Here is a 20,395-nt window from a genome sequence, read left to right as displayed (position 1 = left end):
CTAGAAAGCCGTGACTTGGGATGCTTATCCCAATTTGACCTCCCAATGTTGTATGATGTGAAAGACACAGGTACGCACCCAAGCTTACCTGGAGAATTGACTTTCGACGCAGTACAGGTATAGTATGCCAATCTAGGTATTTTTCGATAAGTACTCATAGGGACCTAATATCCATGTCATCAGGTCAAAGCAATCATCAACTGGCTGTGACCTGACTTCTACGTTTCTCCATCATTAAAACTCAAACTTAAGGTGCTGTCCTTGTACTAATTCCAAAATATTAATTTGAAAAGAATACTACTCTTACAAACTCCAAGCAGTTCTATCATCCTCTAATCTGCTCGAACAAATTCCGTCCCATCATAGGGACTGACTATGCTAACCACTCTTGTATCCTCCATGTTGAAGATGAGCTCATCAGCCGTCCCGTAGGATCCAATATTCATCCAAGTCTGACTATGGTCAAACAATCCTCCTTGTCCACCCTCAACGGCAGCACGAGGTGGTGGGCTGGAAGGGCTAGAAACTAAGCGGAAAGCTGCAGAAAACTTGCCCTTGATATTGTATTGTGCGGCCAGAGAGCGAGAGTTGGAGTAGAGACCCATCGGGTACAGGCGTGACGAGGTATCGTCAACTGCGTCTTTTCCTTTGACGTACCATGACTTCACCTTCAAGCCAGGCTCTCCTTTCGTGACTTCGAGGGTGATGTTTGTAGTCTCAGAGCCCTCGACGACGAATGTACCAGTAAGGTTCTTCTCGGCACTTTCCGCCGCGGCGTACTCAGCTGCTGTGATAAAGGTCGTTCCAGTAACGTCGCGGAGTGGCCAACGAGCAGGAGTGGCAGTTTCACCAGCAATCAGAATTGAGAAGCCAATACCATGGTCTGGCGAAAGGGCGATAAAGCAGGTATAATCATCGTTACCGCCAGCCTTGAGGTATAAGTCAGAGACACGGGTGCGGTTCGAACCAGGTCCAGTGGGGAGGGTGAGACGCGTGATTTCCCAGGGTGCCCCTACAAGCTCAACAAGTGTGCCAGTGCTGCTACGAGGCTTCATCCACTCCCGAGTAGTGGTAGATGAGAGGAGGTCAGAGTTGAGGATAGAAAGTCCTGCGAGTCGTAGGTCTTTGGCAGATGAATAGATGCCACCGGATCTTCTTCTGGTCAGTTTATTTCACCAGCAGCACGGTAAAAAGCCTTGACTTACCCAGCTACAATAGGAGCATCAATGCCCCATGACTTGAGCCCAGTCCGGGCTACGGCATCTATGTCTGAGCCGTTGGGAACCACTGCAGAGGAAGAGTCCATTCCAAGTGGTTTAAAGACAAGATCTTTAATTGCGTCCTTGTACTCTTGGCCAGTGAGCCGCTCGAGGATCAAAGTCAGAACTCCAAATCCAGCATCCGAGTACAGTGCACTTCGCCAAGGGCCCATAGTTGGGACCTGTGTATCCCGCATAAATTCAAGAAAACCTGGTCTTGTAAGTAAATCTCCAATCCGCTACGGCGTCCCACTTACCCTCGCGATCGGCTCCGGTGGTGTTCGGGTTGAGTTTAAAGTATTCTATTGTTTGAGTCAGCATTCGGTGGGCCACCTAAGATACTACCGCAAACTTACCTCCGGGGCCACTGGTGCCAGCCTGATGTGCAGCGAGTGCTCCCACAGTAACTTCACTCCAGTCAATTCTCTCCAGTGGATTGCTAGATGAATTGCCCAAAAGTTCAGGGAGGAAAATGGGCACGGGATAACTCAATGCCTCAATGCCAGCCTTAGCAATGATAGCATACACAGTGAATACCTTTGACACGCTGCCAGTCCTGAAGATCGTGTCCTCAGTCAAGTTTCCCTTTGTGAGAGTATCCTTGTATGTATCGCCGACATGGAAGTAATTGTAAAGCGAATCATTGGTCGAGGCTGAAAAGACATCAACAGCAAAAATGAGGTCTGTTTTGTTCAGGATTTTTGTATCAAAGAGTTCTTCTATCAACGATGGGAACTTGTCCTTGGCTTCATTCAGGAAATCTGTCTTGGAAATGTCGAAGTTCGGGAGAAAAGAGGGACCAATAAGAGGAACGTCATTTGAAAGGACAACATTGGCTGTTGCAGAGCCAGCAAAGGCCATATAGGCCAAGGATTCAAGACGCATGCTGAGTGATATGAGTGAAATATAATGTCTTTTGGATTATCTGATATTTTTTGGCAACTCTTGAATTCTTAAATACAGATTTAATTCTTGATATTGCTGTGCATAAAGTCGTAAAGCAATTTGGCATCATACCTGTTGTAAGGCTGAGAGCGGCGCGTTGATACTGGAAAGAGTTTAGCTTTGTAGATCATGCGAGAAGTGGGCCAAGTAACAAGCCTGAAATTTGCCTAGCGATCCATCCATCCAGAAGGAGGTTTAGTTTCATTGTTTGAGTAGGCAAAACGATCTCATTTCCAACATTTCCTTGCTTGCTCGGCTTCCCGTGCCCTGGCTGTGCAGTTATCCCAGTTACCGGTCTGGACGTATCACAAGCTACGCCAGAGCACCGCCTTTTGGCCACAGGATCTGATTGGACCGATGACACAGCTGAGGTTCGGCTGCGCCTTGCTGACATGGGTTGCGTGCTTGTTAGGGGAATGGCCCCAGATGGACTATTAAACCGGGCCTCCGGAGCGCAGCGTGTGTCTTGAAGCGGTGTTTTTATTCTCGGCTGATATCTTAAGTCACATCAACTATTCAATCCAGACGACACATAAAGGCACAGGAGATCAAACTTGCTTCTTTTAAGAAGTGCAAGATACCAACTACACACTTTAGGCACAGTGGTCTCAAGCAGTTAGCGCGACAACTTGTATTTGACCTATTAATAGGGCAAGAAGAACAACAAGGTTAATGCGGGTTAGGTGACTTAACCGTTCCGTAATGTTGACTACCTCAATCAAATGATTCCAGCAGAACTAAAGATCCGATTAAATCTGTGTTACTGCTAGGATACCTGTATGTCAGCTTTAGACTATTCTTTCATCTGTAGCTGTCTTTTGTTATTGAATGACGCGACTCAGTGGGTTAGTATCGCGATAATGATAAGGAAGACGCGTTGGACAAATAACACAGCAGAATACCCTGAACTTGGGCATTTTAAATATTCTTTATGTTTTTATTTATATTAAATAAGTTAATAAATAGAAGCATTAAAATTAATTTAATTTAAAACTATAAATTAATACTAAGACAGCTCTTTTTATTTTCTATATAGTAATATATTCTTTATATATAAAACAAATATTAACTTGATACGTGCCCTTTCATTGGATTTAGGAGCATTAGACACCAAGACGGAATAACTATATTCCCGCGCCCGAGCCCAAAAAGTAACATCAAGGCCCATGACGTACATCGCTGCTGACAGGAAGATTGCTGGCTTGCTGGCTTCTTCCACTGTTTCTTGCCAATGTTAATACTGACGTTTACGGCCAGAACCTTACTGATGTGAGGACCAACATCCGACACAGCCTCCGCTATTGATGACCTGCTTCGCAATGGATTGACGGAACTTCGTAACCCCTCCAGCAGGCAATTTCCTATCAGAGCCGGCAATTCACGTCCTGGCAGTCCGGCAAACCTTATCATGACGCGCCCACTTTTGAGAGTCAAGGGTGGGTACGGCTCATAACCCCCGCATTCAAGCCTATCTCAGTTTAATGCAAGTTATGCTCACAATGCAAAGTTGGGGGTGATCCCGGAGGTCTCCGATAATTAACAGTAAGCAAGTAGCTTGGAGTTGGAGGCTTTGCTCCCAGAGTGGGTTATTTTTACCTCAACATCATTATTGCAAATGTATTTAGTCTTTTGGGAATTATATTTGGTATTGTTTGTTTAATACTTCATTAAATTACTGAACAAGCTGACTTTCAGCAATCGAAACTACAATCAACCCGGAAATTACAACACATCATGGCGAAGCTCGAGATTCCTATCATTGACTTCTCTGGTAAGCAACAGCCGTCAACTCTTCTTAGCTTCAGTCTAACCAATCTAGGATTTTACTCAGAAGACCCAGCTGAAAAGAAGAAGGTTGTGGACCAAGTTCGTGAGAGCTGTTTGTATAATGGATTTTTCCAGATCCTGGGACATTCTGTTCCTGTAGACAAGCAAGCCAAAGCCCTGCAGTGCGCCAAAAAGCTCTTCAACCTCCCCTTGGAGGAGAAAGAGAAGGTTTCAAAGAACAACAACACTTGGAACCGTGGTTATGAGATGTTGAGGTCACAGATTCTCGAGGAGGGTACTCAGCCAGAACTTAAAGAGGGTTTCTACATCGGTGACGAAATTCCAAAATCTCACCCCTATTTCGTCAACAAGAAACTCAACAGTGGCCCCAACCAGTGGCCGGAAGCCTTGGGAGACGATTTGGAGGACTTCAAGTATCAGACCATGGATTACTACCGGTCAACGCTGAGCCTAGCCTCTGATCTCATGCGAGTGCTAGCACTTTCCCTTGATCTAAAGGAGGACTATTTTAGTGACTTCCTGGATGGTGCTGTTGCTACCATGAGGCTTCTGCACTATCCTTCTCAGCCTAAAGACGCCGACGAAAAGCTTACTCGAGGCATTGGCGCTCATACAGACTTTGGTGCTATCACCATGCTTCTTCAAGACGATGTCGATGGTCTTCAAGTTTGGGATCAGAAGAATAACACCTGGATTGATGTAAGTCTCGTTACCACTAATTTCCGAAGGAGAAAAGCCTGACAATCTTTATTAGGTCCAACCAACCAAGGGAGCATTCGTTGTCAACCTGGGTAACCTGATGGCTCGATGGACAAACGAGAAGTACAAGAGCAACGTCCATCGCGTCATTAACAAGACTGGCAAAGAGAGATACTCTATCCCCGTCTTCGTGTCTGGTAACCCCGATTACGTTGTTGACTGTATCCCAACTTGCAAAGCACCTGGGGAGGAGGCCAAGTTCAAACCAGCAACTGTTGAGGAGGTTGTGTCAGCGTCTTATGCCGAGTCTTACGGAAGAGCTCAGTTGTACAAGCAGGGCCTTGAGAAGAAGGCTGAAAGTGCTGTGGGAAGCACGCCTCTCCAACAAGTTGCAGCTTGATGTATCATTACTACTCGTATGTCTCATAAGTCTTGGCGATTAAATGAACGGTTCTTTTGGTCAACTGCTCCCATTCTAAGTCCCCAGAAGTGCGTTGGAGATACCGAGACCTAGACTAAAGAGAGATTTGCTTGGTTCTCCCTGTTCTATTTGAGTCATGTCCTTAGCACTTAGTGCCTGTAGATCTTCAAGCGGTAACTCGATTTCCGTAGTAGAATATCCAACATCTGATTAGTCAAGGTTCCATGTATCGGAAAACAGCAAGACATAACAACAATGTATCCTACTACTCCGTATCCGGCTTATAGGCACCCGGGCTCATTTTTGCCAGACTTATAACAGAGAATGAGAGGTTCATAGTGGGTTTCAGGCCGCCATTCCTTAACCTGCAATCACATCCGATACAACACCATCAAGAGAAATCGCGCCGACTGAACAAGAACCTTCTTCAAAAGAGTCACCTCGGAAGACGTTGCGGCTGAGCTTCCCGGGTTGATACGCTAGGGGGGTTGGGATGGGGTTAAGGCGGGGGTAAAAGCACGATTCGGACGGCTCCTGATTATCTTCCATGTTTGCCCCCCACTAAGATAAAGCTGTCGGATGAGATGATCCTACAGCAAGTGCCCCCATTTTCGATGGCAGGTCATTGTAGTATGCCAAGTAAATGTTACCAAAAGAAGCTATATCAACCGATTGAGATGGATGTACTGGTTACAAACAACCCATATAAAGCCCACTTCTAATGTACTGACTGAGATAGTCTCGTTTCCCCTCCGCCGAGATTGAAGATCATTGGCTTGCAAATCGTGGTCTCGGCTAGAGATACCACAATGATACAGCCAGTAGCCTGGCTATAGAAAGGGTGACACTTGCACAATGAGAAGTAAGAAGTGTCACCAGTAATCAACAATTTGATTCAAGCACAAGAGCCATTTGGGTATGACTGAAAACAACATTATCACAATGTCTTCAGATGATAAGCATAGCCATCATGAGTCCCTGGCTTTTGACCAGGAAAACAGTTCCCAGATTGTTGTTGATGCAGCTGCTGAGCGATCTTACTGTCAGTGCCCTTCCAAACGGAAAAAACCCGCGAAATATCCCATGCTGACATTCAGTAGTGCGTAAGATGGACGCATGGCTTCTGTCATATCTGAGCGTTATGTACTTTTTTAATGCTGTTGATAGAGTAAGTCTTACCCCAGATACTAGTAATTCTTCTAACAAAACCAGAGTAACCTGGGAAATGCCGAGACAGATGGAATGAGTAAAGACCTCAACTTCAAGGGCGAAGAGTTCTCACTTTTAATCCTCCTTTTTTATGTGCCAAATGGTCTCTGTGATCTTCCACTTAACATTCTTCTCAAGAGGTTTTCAGGTAGAATCATGCTGCCCTCCCTCATGGTCGGCTGGGGTTCTATGGCCTTGTTGCAAGCTGCCTGTAAGAACTTTGCAGGCATGTTGGCCATTCGTCTCCTGTTGGGGTAAGTTGCGACAATCTCTGGATGTTCATCATGAACTTGCTCTAACAGCTCACAGTGCTTTCGAGGCCGGATTCTTTGCTGGTGCGGTCTTTTATCTGACACTCTTTTATCAGCGTGGCGAACTTGGCTTTCGTATTGCAATCTTCTTTGGCAGTGCGCTGCTTGCTAGTGCTTTCTCGGGTCTCATTTCGTTTGGTGTCTTCCAGATCAAGGTCTCTCATATTCAGGGTTGGATGTGGCTATTTATAATCGAAGGTAAGTTGAGAGTTCTGGAAAAGAAAACTTTCAATACAGCTTGCTGACGAGAGGGAATATCAGGTACAATGACCGTATTCTTAGGAATTCTTGCCTTCTGGTGGCTTCCTGCCGACCCGCAAAGTGCCTGGTTCTTAACAGAAGAAGAAAAGCACGTTGCAAGGCAAAGAGCTCTCCGCGACGGTAGCGGAGTTATTGGCGAGGAATTCAACCTCAAGGATTGCTTCAAGAGCTGGAACAGCTGGAGATTTGCTGTATGGTGTGTCATCAGCTTGACCTATCCCGTCGCCTTCTCCACCACTTCCAATTTCCTGCCGCTTATTATCCGTCGTTTAGGATATAACACGGTAATCACGAACCTTCTGACTGTGCCTCCTAACGTTGCAGGATTCTTGGTTCTCCTCGCAGCTACCTGGAGCTCCGATCGCAACAGAGAAAGAACACTGCATATTGTTGGCAGTCTGTCCACCAGTCTTGTTGGCCTCCTCATCCTCGCCATTATTGATGCTGAGGCTCACATTGGAGTGGCTTATTTTGCCTGTTTCATGCTGTGTGCTGGGGCATATATCCCAAGTTGTCTAGTTCACAGCTGGCACAACAACAACAATCTCAGTGAGAACTCACGAGCAGCCACGACTGGTCTTCTTGTAGGTCTTGGTAATCTTGGTGGTATTCTCTCGGCTGGAACGTTCAGAACAACTTACGCACCTCGCTATGCACCAACTTTAATGGGAACGGCTGCTTGCAATGTTACCTGCATTATTTTCACATTGGGACTGGGATTCTGGATGAGGAAGCAGAATCGTACAAAGAACGAGGCACAGGGTGTTGACCTAAAGGCCGAGGATGTTGCTACTTCCGAAATCACCCATGGGGAACAAGATCCACGTTGGAGGTACTTCGTGTGAGTTTGGGCAACTTGATGGCATAGGGAAATAGTAAAAGATAATTGGGTTGTTTCAGATTAACAAGTCTACAGCAGGACAGTCTAAAAAGATATAGCTTTTAGCCTGAGCGGTGAGTAACTCGGAGCCAAGTCCTTCGGCTCAATGTATACCGAAAACTCAAACCAATAAATCCTCCATCTTCCTTATCACCGCTGTCATGATGTACACCACTGGGAGTGTTGAGTCTATTGTGTGATTAGTTTGTGAAAAAAGAATTTGACTTGAGACTGACCAGTTTGATGCTGAGGAGCAATATCTAGCATCTCCAAACATAAGTGCAAGGAGAACCAATGCCAGTACAGCTCGTCATTCCATTAATTCCATCTCCTGCATACGTCCCAGCCTTCCCATTGCAGACTTTAGCTGGGTTAACTACACTGGTCGTAACCACGCAAACGGGGCCGATAGAGCTGTCAGAGCATGACCCTTGGATGTTCCATATGGCGCATGTCGCCAGAGGTGCAAAGAATGCGAGTATTGCGGTAGTTCGCATAATGATCAATAAATTTAGGGTATAAGAGAGAACAGACAGAATAAAATTATAAGTATCAGTGAAATAGTCGCTTAATGAGTTTTGTAGATAAATATCAACATTGGGAATTTCTTTATTTTATACAACCAAAGCAACTACTCTTACTACATACGATGGGTTACCAAGACTAGGTCTTTCTCTTGGACAAGAGTGAATCATCTTAAACTCGTATTGATCCGTTGCTCGGATCATTTAAGCTTTGTAGCTGCTTCACTACTAATAAGTGTCCCTGACTAGGTAGGTACATACGGTTGCATCGTCTAAAAGCTGGCGTGGAACTAAGCTAAGAACAGACCACTCCTTATTCTGTTTTGACGAATGCAACGAGATCACGATGAAATGAAACTCAATTCAAAAAAGAGCATTTATTATGCCTCAAACAAATAGTTGAAAGACATGTCAAGCCATGTATTTGATGATCAGCCTATGATCCGCCTTCCAGCCGGCATGCCAGCGTTGCCAATTCGTCAGCTGACATCGGGCATGGAAGGTTTACAGGGCCCTTTCTCCGGCAACATCGGAACACATACCCAGGAGACTGGTATAGAACCCTTGAAACCGTTGCTGCAGTGCGCCACGAACTGCATGCCTCAAACGTTCAAGTACTGGCTAATAATAATAAAGTTTTCCATTTCGTTGCTTTGCCCTCTGCAATTCCGAAGATGTTGGGATAATGACATTACCACTTCGTTACACCTCCATCAACAAGAATATCGGAGCCCGTGCAATACCTGGTGATTGGTAAGTATATCTGGCGGTTCAAAAGGCGGTGACAATGACTTACGCGCTGGCATCACTGGCCAGAAAGACACAGGCTCCCTTGATGTCGTCAGGTTCCGCGACACGGCGGTTCATGATCTCGTCCTTCCATCCCTCAATCAAGTCTGGGAATGGTGCTGTCATCGCTGTCTTGACATAGCCAGGGCTGATTGAGTTTACTCGGATCCCATGCTCATGAAGCTCTGCAGCAATCGGCGCAACCATTGCTCTCACCGCACCCTTAGTACCACAGTAAGCTGTCGACCTTTGAGACCGAATAGCCATGTGCGAAGCAATACTAGCCACGAGAATAATACTTCCGCATTTGGTCTTGTTTCCGATCATTGCTTGAGCCGCCAGTTTTGCTGAGAAGTAAACACCTTTAGCATTGACGGCGAATAACTTGTCAAAATCCTCCTCTTCTGTGTCGAGGAAATGCACATTCTTGTTGACCCCTGCGCATGCAACCAGGATGTCTAGTCTGTTGTTGAAGTCTGAAGCCACAGCGGCGAAACCTTCTTTTAGACTCAACAACGCGGTTACATCCACAATGTAAGATTTGATCTGGACCCCATAGCTGGAAATCAGCTGTTCGACATCAGGAGCAGAGGGTTCAATCACGTCGAAAATGGCAACATCGGCACCCGCCTCGGCCAACCCCTGGGCAAACGCGAAACCGCAGCCTCGACCTCCCCCAGTAACGACGGCTAAGCGGCCAGCCAGTGAGAACTGCGAGACAATATAAGCCTATGGTCTGGGAAGATAAATGGCACCAAGAAACTGACCTTTGACATTCTGAGCAAGGGATATGTTGTAAGTCGTTAAGGGAAGGAGTTTCGAAATGGGGAGGAAGCTATACTAGTTACGTGTGTGATGTTCAGCGCAAAAAAGTTCACATAGATGTCAAATCACCTTTGTACTGAATCACGAGACTTGAAGTCTTTCTACGATAGAGTTCCAGAGTCTAGCGGGTCATGATACGACGGACGGGTACCTGATTCGATTTCGCGGAGCCTGTAACCTCGTGCCGCAAACAGAGTTCGAGAATGGGGGTGGGGGTTGCAACAGTCACAAACTCCACTTGTGTGTGATAACGCGTGATACCGCCCACGGGAACTAATCTGATACATACCGACCAGGGAGTAAGTGGGGGTAGGTTCCATTCCCTAGTACTGTAACACGAGACCCCGCGTTTTGAGAGTATCTCTGAGATCAAGTTATATGGCAGCAAACCTGTCTGAGTTGTAAAGAGTTGCAGTGAATAGTGTATTTTCTAGGTATATCATATCACCTTTTGAGAAAGCCTTATACAAAATGGGCAAAAAGAAAGTTTTGGTCTGGTAAGCATTGCAATCAGCCAATGAACTTGTCGCTAATCAGGGTACCAGCTATGGTGTGGATATCGATGCCGTAGCCGGTTGGCTAGGATCATACGGAGGCGAAGACAGCACAAGCGACATTAGCAGAGGTCAGCAAAACAATGCACATAATACTTCAATACTGATTCTTTAGGCAACAGGCCTCTGGGCGGGCACAATTGGCACTCGGCGCTTGTTGAAGCTATTTGACAAGTACAACATCAAGGCCTCGTGGTTCATCCCTGGACACAGTCTGGAAACATTTCCAGAAGAGTGCGCTATGGTCCGAGATGCTGGACATGAAATAGGTGTAAGTAACATATTGTGCCAATAATCGGCATTCCGCTAAGCGACAGCAGCTACATGGCTACAGCCACGAAAACCCTGTGGACATGACTTTCGAGCAGCAAAAAGATGTTTTGCACAAGACATGGAAGTTACTCACCGACTTCTGCGGAAAGCCCCCCAAAGGAAGTGTGGCGCCTTGGTGGGAGACAAGCGAAGAAGGTACCGAGTTGATGCTTAGCTACGGAATTGAGTATGACCACTCAATGTCTCATCACGACTGTCAGGCATACTGGCTGCGGACAGGCGACTCATGGACCAAGATTGATTACACCAAGAAGGCCGAGGAGTGGATGAAGCCATTGAAACAAGGCAAAGAGACAGGCATGGTCGAAATACCTGGCTCTTGGTATATAGATGACCTACCGCCCATGATGTTCATTAAGAACTCTCCAAACTCACATGGATGGGTGAACCCGAGGTAAGACATTCCAGAAGCGAGATAATTACCTGCACTGACAATAGATCCAGAGATGTTGAAGATATCTGGAAAGACCACTTCGATTACTTCTACCGGGAATATGGTCAGTCAATTGCCGGGGTGATGAGTATTATTTTTCAGTTGACCAATACTGTTTTAGACGAATTCATCTTCCCTATGACTATCCACCCTGATGTCTCAGGCAGACCACACGTTCTCCTGATGCACGAACGCATCATCGAGCACATCAACAAGCATGAAGGTGTCGAGTGGGTCACTATGGCAGAGGTCAGTTGCATCTGATTCCTAGTGCGCTCAATAAAATCCATGGCGCTGACGTTTACCAGATGAGCGATTATTTCAAGAGCAAGAACCCTGCCCCAGAAGGCGCTCTCATGCCGGCTAGCCACGAGGAAGTAATGAAGAAGTTTCAAGAAACAACGTGAAAGCAGTTAAACCATGGGTCATTGGGTAGTTTATGCGCATAGAGAGAACGAAGCCGAGTAATGAAGTCTATTAGTCAGGAAATCCTCCTTACCATTATTTGCGATTCTTCATAGTTCAACAAGTCTTTTCATTGGAATCTGTCGACACGACGAAGAACCAACCCCCCAACAGACTATAACGCCAAGCAACACAATGTTTAAAGACGTCACACCACGTAATATGTCACAGAAACATACTTCAGGTAGCATAGCAATTCCCACACAATAGATACACTTTATAGAATAGAAGTTTACTTTAGATACTTAGGTTACTGGGTGCCAGAGGAGTTCAGTCCCTCACAATAGATAAGGGACGACATGGTCTCGCTTATAAATGAGCTACATGGGAGGACCTGCGACCAATTAAAGTTATATCAACAAGAGGTCGTGACTCTCCCCCCGAAATCCTCTTCTGGGGGTCCACACTTCCGAGATCAGGAGTTTTTAATCCTGTAGCCACTATTCAAGGCAGTGGCGATCATTCTTTCGGAAGACGACTTCAACGTTCGTGTAACAGATATGGGAAAGTTGCCAGTCTTCATTACTCTGACAGGGAAAGGGGGCGGGTTAAGTCAACAGCTGAACTTCAAATCCATCAGTCACCATATAAGAAAATTCATATCAGATACAGCAGTTCATGTGCCTCTGAACATAGCTATTGACTTTATCACCACTCAGAATCAACGAGAAATTGCTGCTTTTGGCCATCAGCCTGACCCGTTGAAGTCAACGCTGGGATTTCGAAACGGACTATGTCTACCTCCCGAAGACCTGGCTCTCGTTGTGGGTTCCCTTGGTGGAGGAGATGAACCAATTGAGGGGCCAAGCTCAACTTGGGTCGATACTGCGATTCATACTGGATGGCCTAGAGTCAACGCCTTCGACGCTGCGAGTGTCTATCAGCATGAAGAAACACGCGAGCGATGGGCGATGCTTCGAGAAGTCGCTGGTGTCAGTCTTGACTTTGCCAGGATTTATCGCCGAAACAGCATATGATCGGGAGATACGTGACGAAAACATGGAAAGAAGTTAGAACATGCTCAAAAAGGGAAGTCTAAGATTAAAACTTCAAATGTTCTAGATGCCACACAGAAGATATATTCCTCCAACTAACCTGTATGCCTCCTCTGTTATTAACTCGCTTCGGTGCATGATCTGCTTCTAACTAAGGCTACCAAGTCTATGTTAATGACTGAGAGTATCGGGGTTGCAGCAGCTTTTTCACAACGCGATCAATTACCTCCGCAGCCCCAAGCACTTTCTCCTCTTCAAGTTTCCGTCCGACGATTTGCAGCCCAATTGGGAGATTCATCGCAGCCATCTCGTCTTTATCCTTGTTCCAGAGCCCCTGGTTCCATTCATCCTCAGCTTCTCGAGCAGGATACGAGAACGGTATGTCAACATCCCCTGGCTTTATTGTACCGCCAGGTATCACCATCGCGGTATAGTCAAGGACATTCCATACCTTCGTATAGCCAACCCAACCGCATCCACCATGTCGAACAGCGGTGTGAGGCATGGTGGGCATGAGAAGGACGTCGGCCTTTCTGCCAGTGGCGGACCGGATCGAATTCCACTTCTCCAGGTAACCCTGCTGAAGATCCCACTTCTTCTTGTTGAGCTTCCAATATTCGTACACCGAAATTGCTTTGCCGCGGTTGACAAGTCGCTTCACGTGAGAAATGAATGGTTCTCCAGCCTTTGATACATCTTGACGGATATCCTCACCACCATCAGCGGTATAAAACATATCCTACTGCAATGTCAATCAAAAAGATCCTGCGTTCGACATCAGGAATGTTACCATAGTTCTTATACACTGCTCATGAAGTTCAGTATTCCACTCCACAATCTCGTGACCTTCCAGCTTCAAAGCTTCAACTGCATCTTGCAAGGCTCGGGTTATCGGTGGATGGGGACGAACAACCCCATCGTCCATCAGAACACCGATAGTAAGTGGGCGGCTATGCATTTCTTCGTATAAATGGCCTCGCCAAGGAAGCGGAGCACAGCGTGCATCATGATCCCATGGGTTTGACTCGATTAGGCTGTGCATGGCATATTTGATCATGCCAAAGTCTCGTGCCATTGGACCAATTGACGATGGGACATGTTCTTGTCCCTCTGTGGAAACAGGAACGCCTTGGTAAGGTAGTCTTGCGCTCTGGTGATTAATTAGTGGGATAATGGCTCATTCAAGATCAATGAACAACTTACACTCGGCTTCAATCCATATATGCCCATCATGTGACTTGGGATGCGAATGCTCCCACCAACATCCGTACCCCATCCGAGCATAGAGGCACCACAAGAAATTAGGACGGCTTCACCACCTGTAGAGCCACCTGGTGTGTAGTCCTTGCTCATGGGATTGGTAGTCAATCCCCATAGGGGATTCTCTGTCTCGCACCACTAAATTCCAGTAAGCCAAAGTGCTCAACCTGAAGTATGATTGAGATTAGTCGCCCACCATGATGCTTTGAGGCAAGTTCGACTTTGCGAGAACGATAGCCCCTAGTGATTTGAGCATCTTTACCAGTACGGCATCGTCACGAGCTGGATCAAAGGACCGTCCAACATAACCTAGAGTGCTATCGTAGCCCTTGATATTGAACTGGTCCTTGAGAGTAACTACGACGCCATGTAGAGGTCCTATCGGCTGTTTGTTGCTGATCATGTAAGTATCAAGCTCTTCAGCTTGTTGAAAAGCATTTTCGAAAGCAACTTCTGTCAGACTGGAGTAAAATTAGCCCTTGACACATCAATTTCTAGGTTGAATCTTACCAGTTGGTCTATATTATGTTAGTTGTGGTTAGAAAGAATAGCATTTATCGCATCGCCGCTCACCAAAACATACCTGTTGATGGACCAGGATCGCCCTGTACATAAATACATTAGATATTTGTAATAAGGCTTATACCAGCATCGATTGCGCACCTTTGTACCAATCCTTGCACAACCGTTTTGCATGTCAGCTGCCCTTTTGATATCAGGCTCAAAGTCTGGGTTGCATTGGCAAGATTGTCGATATCGACATCTTGTAACTTTGTGTCATTCTCAAGTTCGAGCAAAGCCTTGGATAAAATGTCGTTTTGTTGTTGTTTCTTACGCTGAACTGTCGACTGCCAAGGCAGAGGCTCGGGATCAATCGAACCAGGAGCCATTGTCCTAACTTGGCAGAGAATTGTCCAACAAGCCAATAAAATCCTCTTGTGGCTATAATAGCACGAGTCCTTTTCTGTACCAGAAAAGAGAGAGAAGTCTTGATCTGCAGAACGACCCCATCCTTGAATATACCTTGCCAACCCCGCGCCTATGCCGATAAAAGTAGATTTTAGTCGAATCATAGCCGATTTCAAACCCGAACCGCCGAGATAACGATAGCCAAAGGCGGTTGAGAATCGGGAGTGGGGGTGGACTCGGCGCTAGCTTACTGATGACAGAGACCAACTGATCGAATGATGGTGCTGCTACATTCTCCTCGACAGATGAGACGACCTTTGACGGAAGACGCCGCAAGAACGTCTTTAAGTGTCTGTTAGTAAGAACCGGCTTGATTAATATATCCAAGAGGTAAATGTGTTGACGAGATCAATTGTTACACTGCCAAACACCATCGACATCATTCATCATTCGGCACAGTACCCGTCTCTAACACTATTAACCTTTTGCCCCACATGGCCATTCCGACAAGCACAGATGGTCATAGCAACGGATATCACGATGCTGATGTCCATGATGTCTGCGTTGTTGGAGCTGGCCCTGCAGGCCTCATGTTGAGGTAAGCTGCTGAATTAATGTTCGCCTTCTTTCCGTACTGACGATTTCTCCAGTGTTGTGTTGGCAAAGCTTGGTCTCTCAGTCAAGGTTGTCGATGAGAGGCCCGATCAGACAACCGTGGGTCGTGCTGACGGTATCCAACCAAAGACCATTGAGACGTTGCAAATGCTGCGAATTGGTGATGATCTTGTACAAACAGGTGTCAAAGTTCATGACATTTGCATGTGGCGGGGTTCACCAACGGAAGGACTTCGCCGTACAGGACGTGAAGTTCACTATCCATCCTCAGTGGTAGACGTGCTACATCCTTACATCCTGTTGTGCCATCAAGGTATGATGGAAGGCACCTTTATCAACGATCTGCGAAAAAGTGGTGTTGAAGTCACTCGCAGTCACACTTTTAGAGGCGTAGCAAACTCTTCCGATCATCTCCAGATCGAATGCGACAAAGATGGTGAAACACGTACTGCTATTCCGGCCAGATACCTAGTTGGGTGTGATGGTGCTCGCTCAGCAGTACGGAACGCCATTCCGGGCGCTGCCTCCCAAGGGACTCCTCACAATTCTGTTTGGGGGGTTTTGGATGGAGAGTTAGATACCGACTTCCCTGACATTTGGAGCAAGACCGTCATCTTTTCTGAGGAACACGGATCAGTCCTTCTTATCCCACGTGAACGGAATATGACCCGACTTTACATCGAGATGAAGAGTTCGGTCACTTCGAAGGGCCTCGGTCAGGAGTTTGTCATGGAGCAGGCACGTCTTATCATGGCCCCATACACGGTCAACTGGACATCAGTGGAGTGGTTTGGCAACTATCAAGTATCTCAACGCTTCGCAACGCGGTTCTTGGACCCGACTCAGCGGATATTCATCGCTGGAGATGCCAGTCATACGCACAGTCCAAAGGCTGCACAGGGAATGAACACCAGTGTCCATGACTCTTGGAACTTGGGCTGGAAGCTCAACCTTGCCGCACGTAACTTTGCCAAGGACGGTGTTCTTCTACAATCTTACGAGCAAGAACGAAAGAAGATTGCCGAAGATCTCATCAACTTTGACCTTGAACACGCCAATGAGATCGCTGGAGGTGACTCCAAGAGACTCGCTGAGAATTTCCGAAAGAACACACGCTTCATCTCTGGAGTGGGGGTCGAGTATGGTCCCAATGAGCTGAACCATTCTCTAGATGCCGCTCCTAGTGGCGATGCTAAACCAGGCTGCAATCTCCCGCAAGCAAAGGTTACGCGCTACATAGATGCTTGCCCAGTTGATGTTCAGCTCGATGTCCCGATTCTCGGTCAGTTCCGAGTCTATGTAGTCGCTCCGAATCTTACAGGGCATCAAGAGAGTGGCTTCATCAAAGCCTTTGATGAGTCTATCTCAACCCCAACCTCGTTTGTATTCCAGCTTGGCAAGTCAGCGCAGGCTTCATACCAGGAGAAGCCTCGTGCCAGCCGAGCCGATGATGTTTACGTGCGACCAGAACGGTACACAACAGTTAATCAATTAATCACATTTGCTCTTCTCAGTAAGTGATATCTGCTCGATCGTCACATTATCATAGCCACTAACTCTGGAATCCTTTACAGCCTCTACAGATAAGAATGAGTTTGAGCTCTCAGACTTGCCTCCCACATTTTCCAGGAGTAGGTGGACGGTGTATCTGGATGACGCGGCACACTTGGATACCAAGCGAATCTCGTGCACAGAGAAGTGGCTTGGCTCTGTCGATAGTGGAGAGGTCTCAATTCTTGTGGTAAGACCAGATGGCTATGTCGGTGCCATTCGGCGTATCAAGAATGCTAGTGTCGAGGATGGCGCAGCGGCGGCGAGTTGGCTCGATTCGTACTTTGGAGGCTTTTTGCAGATTCCCTCTGTTTAAACGTGGATGTGATGGGAAGGGACTTGATGGAAAGCCTGTATGAATCATTTTGTGCTATGAGGCAACATTGGAACGAAGTTAGGCGCCTGAAACTTCACTGTCTAGGTTGAGACGATGCGCAATAATCACAGGATCAGACTGCAAGGGACGTTTAGTGAATTGTATCCCTTGATCGTAATACTTTGGTGAATGTATGTTCAACTCTCCATGTCAGACACGTTCGCATTGTAAACGGGAGATGAGTCGATTCACCACTGGCCCAAGGTAAGCATCGAGTCCAGGCCTAGACTCGCCGATGAGTATTGAATCACTCGCTACTGGTTTCTAGAGTCCTCTACAGCAGTAGTGCTCGAGTTATCCGACTCGATCAGACCAAGTTCAGACAGAGCCAGGCCTCGACCATTGATAGCGGGCACCAATTATCTGATCAGATTAACCCCATTTATCCCAAATCCTATAGATTAAACTCTCAAGCAGCAGGTATAATCCGGGGAAAGTGGGGGTTTGGATGTCAGCAGGGTGAGTTTGAACCGATAAGATAGGTAGATAGCCGTAGCGTAGCATACGCGTTGTCTTGGCGTGATCCTGTTGCTGGCCTAGCGGATGGTAAGGTTACGGCTGGGTTCAGGGTGTGCATTGACTCGTATTTGGCCGAGCAGCGATTAGTTATCTTCTCTATCTCTCTCATCACAAAAGGGGAGAACTCGACTCTGTCCAGTGGCCCATGGGTGATAAATACATGAGTCGACACCGGTTGATATCTCCAGTCTCTAAGCCTGCTCTCTCAGCTTTAACGTCTTGACTCCTTTTCACAAATCATCACCATGGCTTCAAACAATGCAGACGATATTGCCGAGAAGGCCACTGGAGCCAAGCTTCAACAGAGTCCAAGTGCAACTTCTTACCGTCTCGGCGATCACAAGCCAGTCGAGGACAGTGCTGTCCGCGATTTCTACGGGAGTGCTGTCAACGAGTCGTACCGGTTGAAGTCTGAACTTGTTGCCCGCCATCTCTCAGAGATTGGCACTGGAAAGTGAGTATTTGACAATTCACCTGGGTAATTATTTCTGTGCTAACAGTAACCCTTCTAGATTCCAGTGGATTCTCTTCGTCGTCAACGGCTGCGGTTGGATGGTCGATAACTTCTGGTCCCAAGGCATCACCGCCGTTCGCCCCCCGATCATGAACGAATTCGACGATGTAACTCGAATCAGCTTCAGTTCAGTGGCTTACTACGTTGGACTTATTGTTGGAGCTTTCTTTTGGGGTCTCCTCCTGCTCGCTCTCTTGTCATGGGTATACCTAACCCAGTCCAAGGCATTAGCGGAATGCGTTGCTGTCAACACCCAATCTATCTTCTGACCCATTAGCCATTCTGTCAATTCCGATAGAGTGACGTCATATTCATCATCAGACGCGAATTGAACAGCCATAACAAGCGGTCCCAACATGTGTTTATCCAGCACCTCTGGTATTCGGCCAGGAAGAAATTCCCAAGGCCATTGGCCGCATGCCTTGTGAATTTGACGCAGTTGTTTGCAGACTGCCCGAGAACTGCGATTATAAGGCTCAGGGATAGCAATTCTATGAGATGTAGAAGGGCCAGGGGGTGCCCTTGGGCATGGGTTGGCCATGTTGAACTTGACCGCCGATGAGGGTGACCTGCCTGACGTGAGCGGGGTGGAAAAGTGTCTTGTCTTATCTTATCTTATCACCCGGCGGATCTTAATTCCGGCCCAGTCTTTCCAGAGTATCTTCAAGATTACAATCGCTTACCACGAGTGCCAGCACCATATTGCTCTCCAATTCCACCGTATCCCCGGGCCCAAGCTCCCTCACCCCTGACTAATCAAGATCAGAATCACGAACTGTTAGGACCCCTCAGCAGGGTCCTTAAATTTCAAGCATTTATTATTAGAACACTACCCTAGACCTTCATTAAACTGTATCATGGAATGATCCTAATTAGGTACGAGTCATTTTCCATCCTAAAGATATTGCATGCGTCTCAGCGACTGCAGTCACAGTGACAGATCAGCCACTTTTGAAAGGGTTGTACTGACTGGTGGCTAAAAGGGGCTCTATTCACTTAAAATTGACAGTATAACGTGTAATGAAGAACCAAGCCAGATAGCAATAATGAAAAGGCTTTTCGACTGGTCTGGAACACTGAATATGGCAATATTATATCCTTACCAAAAAGAATTGATGGCGTGTCCACCTTCTTCACCTAGTAATACAATGACCCTGCTTGTCGCGCGGCTCTCATATGTGTACCAGGAGCTGTTCTGCGGTAGTGAAAAAAGGTGACTATGAGACTTGGAGCATGCAGTTAATTTTGCACCATTCTTGTTCACTTTTTGACGGCATTTCCCGGATCCATACCATGTTAAACAAATAAAAGAATTGATTTCATGCAATTTAGAGACTGCCCTTTAACCTGAAGTAACTGAACAACAGATCAATTCTCCAGGATAGCCACGTACATAGCTTCCATCCATCGAGCCGAAGATGTTGTATCAACACCATATACAATACTGCCGTTATCCAACCCGCCCTGATCCTGGCACTTTGCATGGAAACGGCCCCTATCGCTCACATTTATGTCGAGCCCTCGAATACCCGTCATGATGGATACGGGAGTCTTGCCTCCAAAGTCAGGCTCCCAGGAGTTTAACTTTCCTTTCGTCGCTTCCGCATCACTGAAGCTGGTTGTTTCAGTCTTGACCTTCACACCATCCCCAGACGTTGCCAGCGTGTTTACCGCCGTTACACGTCTCGATGACTAGCTTGAATCCCGTGGTAGTTAGGTCTTCGACACGTGCCCGCAACCTCGCATCGGGCTTAGCATTAGAACTGCCACTGTAGTCCAATGTCATGCACCATATAGCTGGTGTGGCTGGCATTGTCTTGTATGGCTTATCAAAAGTTACCTGGAAGGTTCCAGCTCCGTTTTCTGCGTTATCTTGTATCTCTTTCTCGAAATCGTGGCTTCCGGTATTGAAGTTGACTTCGTTGTTGGGAAGTGTTAAACAAGAGTAATTTAGCTCCAA

General features: G+C 46.7%; 9 protein-coding genes across 9 annotated transcripts; 6 read left to right on the top strand and 3 right to left on the bottom strand.

The window, feature by feature from the left end:
- Window positions 1-300: 300 nt before the first annotated feature.
- On the bottom strand, window positions 301-2,165 carry BKA55DRAFT_628720 (beta-lactamase/transpeptidase-like protein). Its single transcript, XM_046196906.1, has 4 exons — window positions 1,616-2,165; window positions 1,517-1,561; window positions 1,206-1,470; window positions 301-1,152 (listed from the first exon to the last, which is right to left on the bottom strand). Exons 1-4 carry the CDS (start codon window positions 2,142-2,144, stop codon window positions 333-335), a joined length of 1,659 nt encoding a protein of 552 aa, XP_046041185.1. The 5' UTR covers window positions 2,145-2,165; the 3' UTR covers window positions 301-332.
- A 1,773-nt stretch (window positions 2,166-3,938) lies between these two features.
- Window positions 3,939-5,091, top strand: BKA55DRAFT_530084 (uncharacterized protein; the record flags this gene model as incomplete). The annotated part of the gene is made up of 3 exons (XM_046189122.1): window positions 3,939-3,975; window positions 4,024-4,691; window positions 4,747-5,091. 3 exons carry the CDS (start codon window positions 3,939-3,941, stop codon window positions 5,089-5,091), a joined length of 1,050 nt encoding a protein of 349 aa, XP_046041184.1.
- Window positions 5,092-6,054: 963 nt separating this feature from the next.
- Window positions 6,055-7,738, top strand: BKA55DRAFT_530034 (major facilitator superfamily domain-containing protein; the record flags this gene model as incomplete). The annotated part of the gene is made up of 5 exons (XM_046189117.1): window positions 6,055-6,154; window positions 6,213-6,280; window positions 6,325-6,575; window positions 6,631-6,830; window positions 6,882-7,738. The coding sequence occupies 5 exons, from the start codon at window positions 6,055-6,057 to the stop codon at window positions 7,736-7,738; spliced, it is 1,476 nt and encodes a 491-aa protein (XP_046041183.1).
- Window positions 7,739-8,669: 931 nt separating this feature from the next.
- BKA55DRAFT_628710 (uncharacterized protein) lies at window positions 8,670-10,168 on the bottom strand. The gene is made up of 3 exons (XM_046196905.1): window positions 9,854-10,168; window positions 9,094-9,797; window positions 8,670-9,040 (listed from the first exon to the last, which is right to left on the bottom strand). The coding sequence occupies exons 1-3, from the start codon at window positions 9,860-9,862 to the stop codon at window positions 8,989-8,991; spliced, it is 765 nt and encodes a 254-aa protein (XP_046041182.1). The 5' UTR covers window positions 9,863-10,168; the 3' UTR covers window positions 8,670-8,988.
- A 1-nt stretch (window position 10,169) lies between these two features.
- BKA55DRAFT_586559 (uncharacterized protein) lies at window positions 10,170-11,927 on the top strand. Its single transcript, XM_046194578.1, has 7 exons — window positions 10,170-10,408; window positions 10,457-10,536; window positions 10,588-10,736; window positions 10,786-11,192; window positions 11,243-11,295; window positions 11,353-11,480; window positions 11,540-11,927. Exons 1-7 carry the CDS (start codon window positions 10,383-10,385, stop codon window positions 11,636-11,638), a joined length of 942 nt encoding a protein of 313 aa, XP_046041181.1. The 5' UTR covers window positions 10,170-10,382; the 3' UTR covers window positions 11,639-11,927.
- Window positions 11,928-12,169: 242 nt separating this feature from the next.
- On the top strand, window positions 12,170-12,673 carry BKA55DRAFT_530004 (uncharacterized protein; the record flags this gene model as incomplete). The annotated part of the gene is made up of 1 exon (XM_046189115.1): window positions 12,170-12,673. A coding segment is annotated over one exon (504 nt), but the record flags the coding sequence as incomplete, so codon positions are not given.
- Window positions 12,674-12,716: 43 nt separating this feature from the next.
- BKA55DRAFT_586554 (amidase signature domain-containing protein) lies at window positions 12,717-15,031 on the bottom strand. Its single transcript, XM_046194577.1, has 7 exons — window positions 14,615-15,031; window positions 14,535-14,556; window positions 14,462-14,469; window positions 14,148-14,412; window positions 13,895-14,089; window positions 13,482-13,841; window positions 12,717-13,430 (listed from the first exon to the last, which is right to left on the bottom strand). Exons 1-7 carry the CDS (start codon window positions 15,022-15,024, stop codon window positions 12,858-12,860), a joined length of 1,833 nt encoding a protein of 610 aa, XP_046041179.1. The 5' UTR covers window positions 15,025-15,031; the 3' UTR covers window positions 12,717-12,857.
- Window positions 15,032-15,149: 118 nt separating this feature from the next.
- BKA55DRAFT_628702 (FAD binding domain-containing protein) lies at window positions 15,150-17,487 on the top strand. Its single transcript, XM_046196904.1, has 3 exons — window positions 15,150-15,458; window positions 15,511-16,988; window positions 17,050-17,487. Exons 1-3 carry the CDS (start codon window positions 15,355-15,357, stop codon window positions 17,340-17,342), a joined length of 1,875 nt encoding a protein of 624 aa, XP_046041178.1. The 5' UTR covers window positions 15,150-15,354; the 3' UTR covers window positions 17,343-17,487.
- Window positions 17,488-17,918: 431 nt separating this feature from the next.
- Window positions 17,919-19,103, top strand: BKA55DRAFT_586552 (uncharacterized protein). Its single transcript, XM_046194576.1, has 2 exons — window positions 17,919-18,375; window positions 18,434-19,103. The coding sequence occupies exons 1-2, from the start codon at window positions 18,167-18,169 to the stop codon at window positions 18,702-18,704; spliced, it is 480 nt and encodes a 159-aa protein (XP_046041177.1). The 5' UTR covers window positions 17,919-18,166; the 3' UTR covers window positions 18,705-19,103.
- Window positions 19,104-20,395: the final 1,292 nt, after the last annotated feature.

This window comes from Fusarium redolens (genome assembly GCF_020744475.1).
Source record: "Fusarium redolens strain MPI-CAGE-AT-0023 chromosome Unknown BKA55scaffold_35, whole genome shotgun sequence".
Lineage (NCBI taxonomy): Eukaryota > Fungi > Ascomycota > Sordariomycetes > Hypocreales > Nectriaceae > Fusarium > Fusarium redolens.
This window is presented reverse-complemented; position numbering and strand designations above follow the sequence as displayed.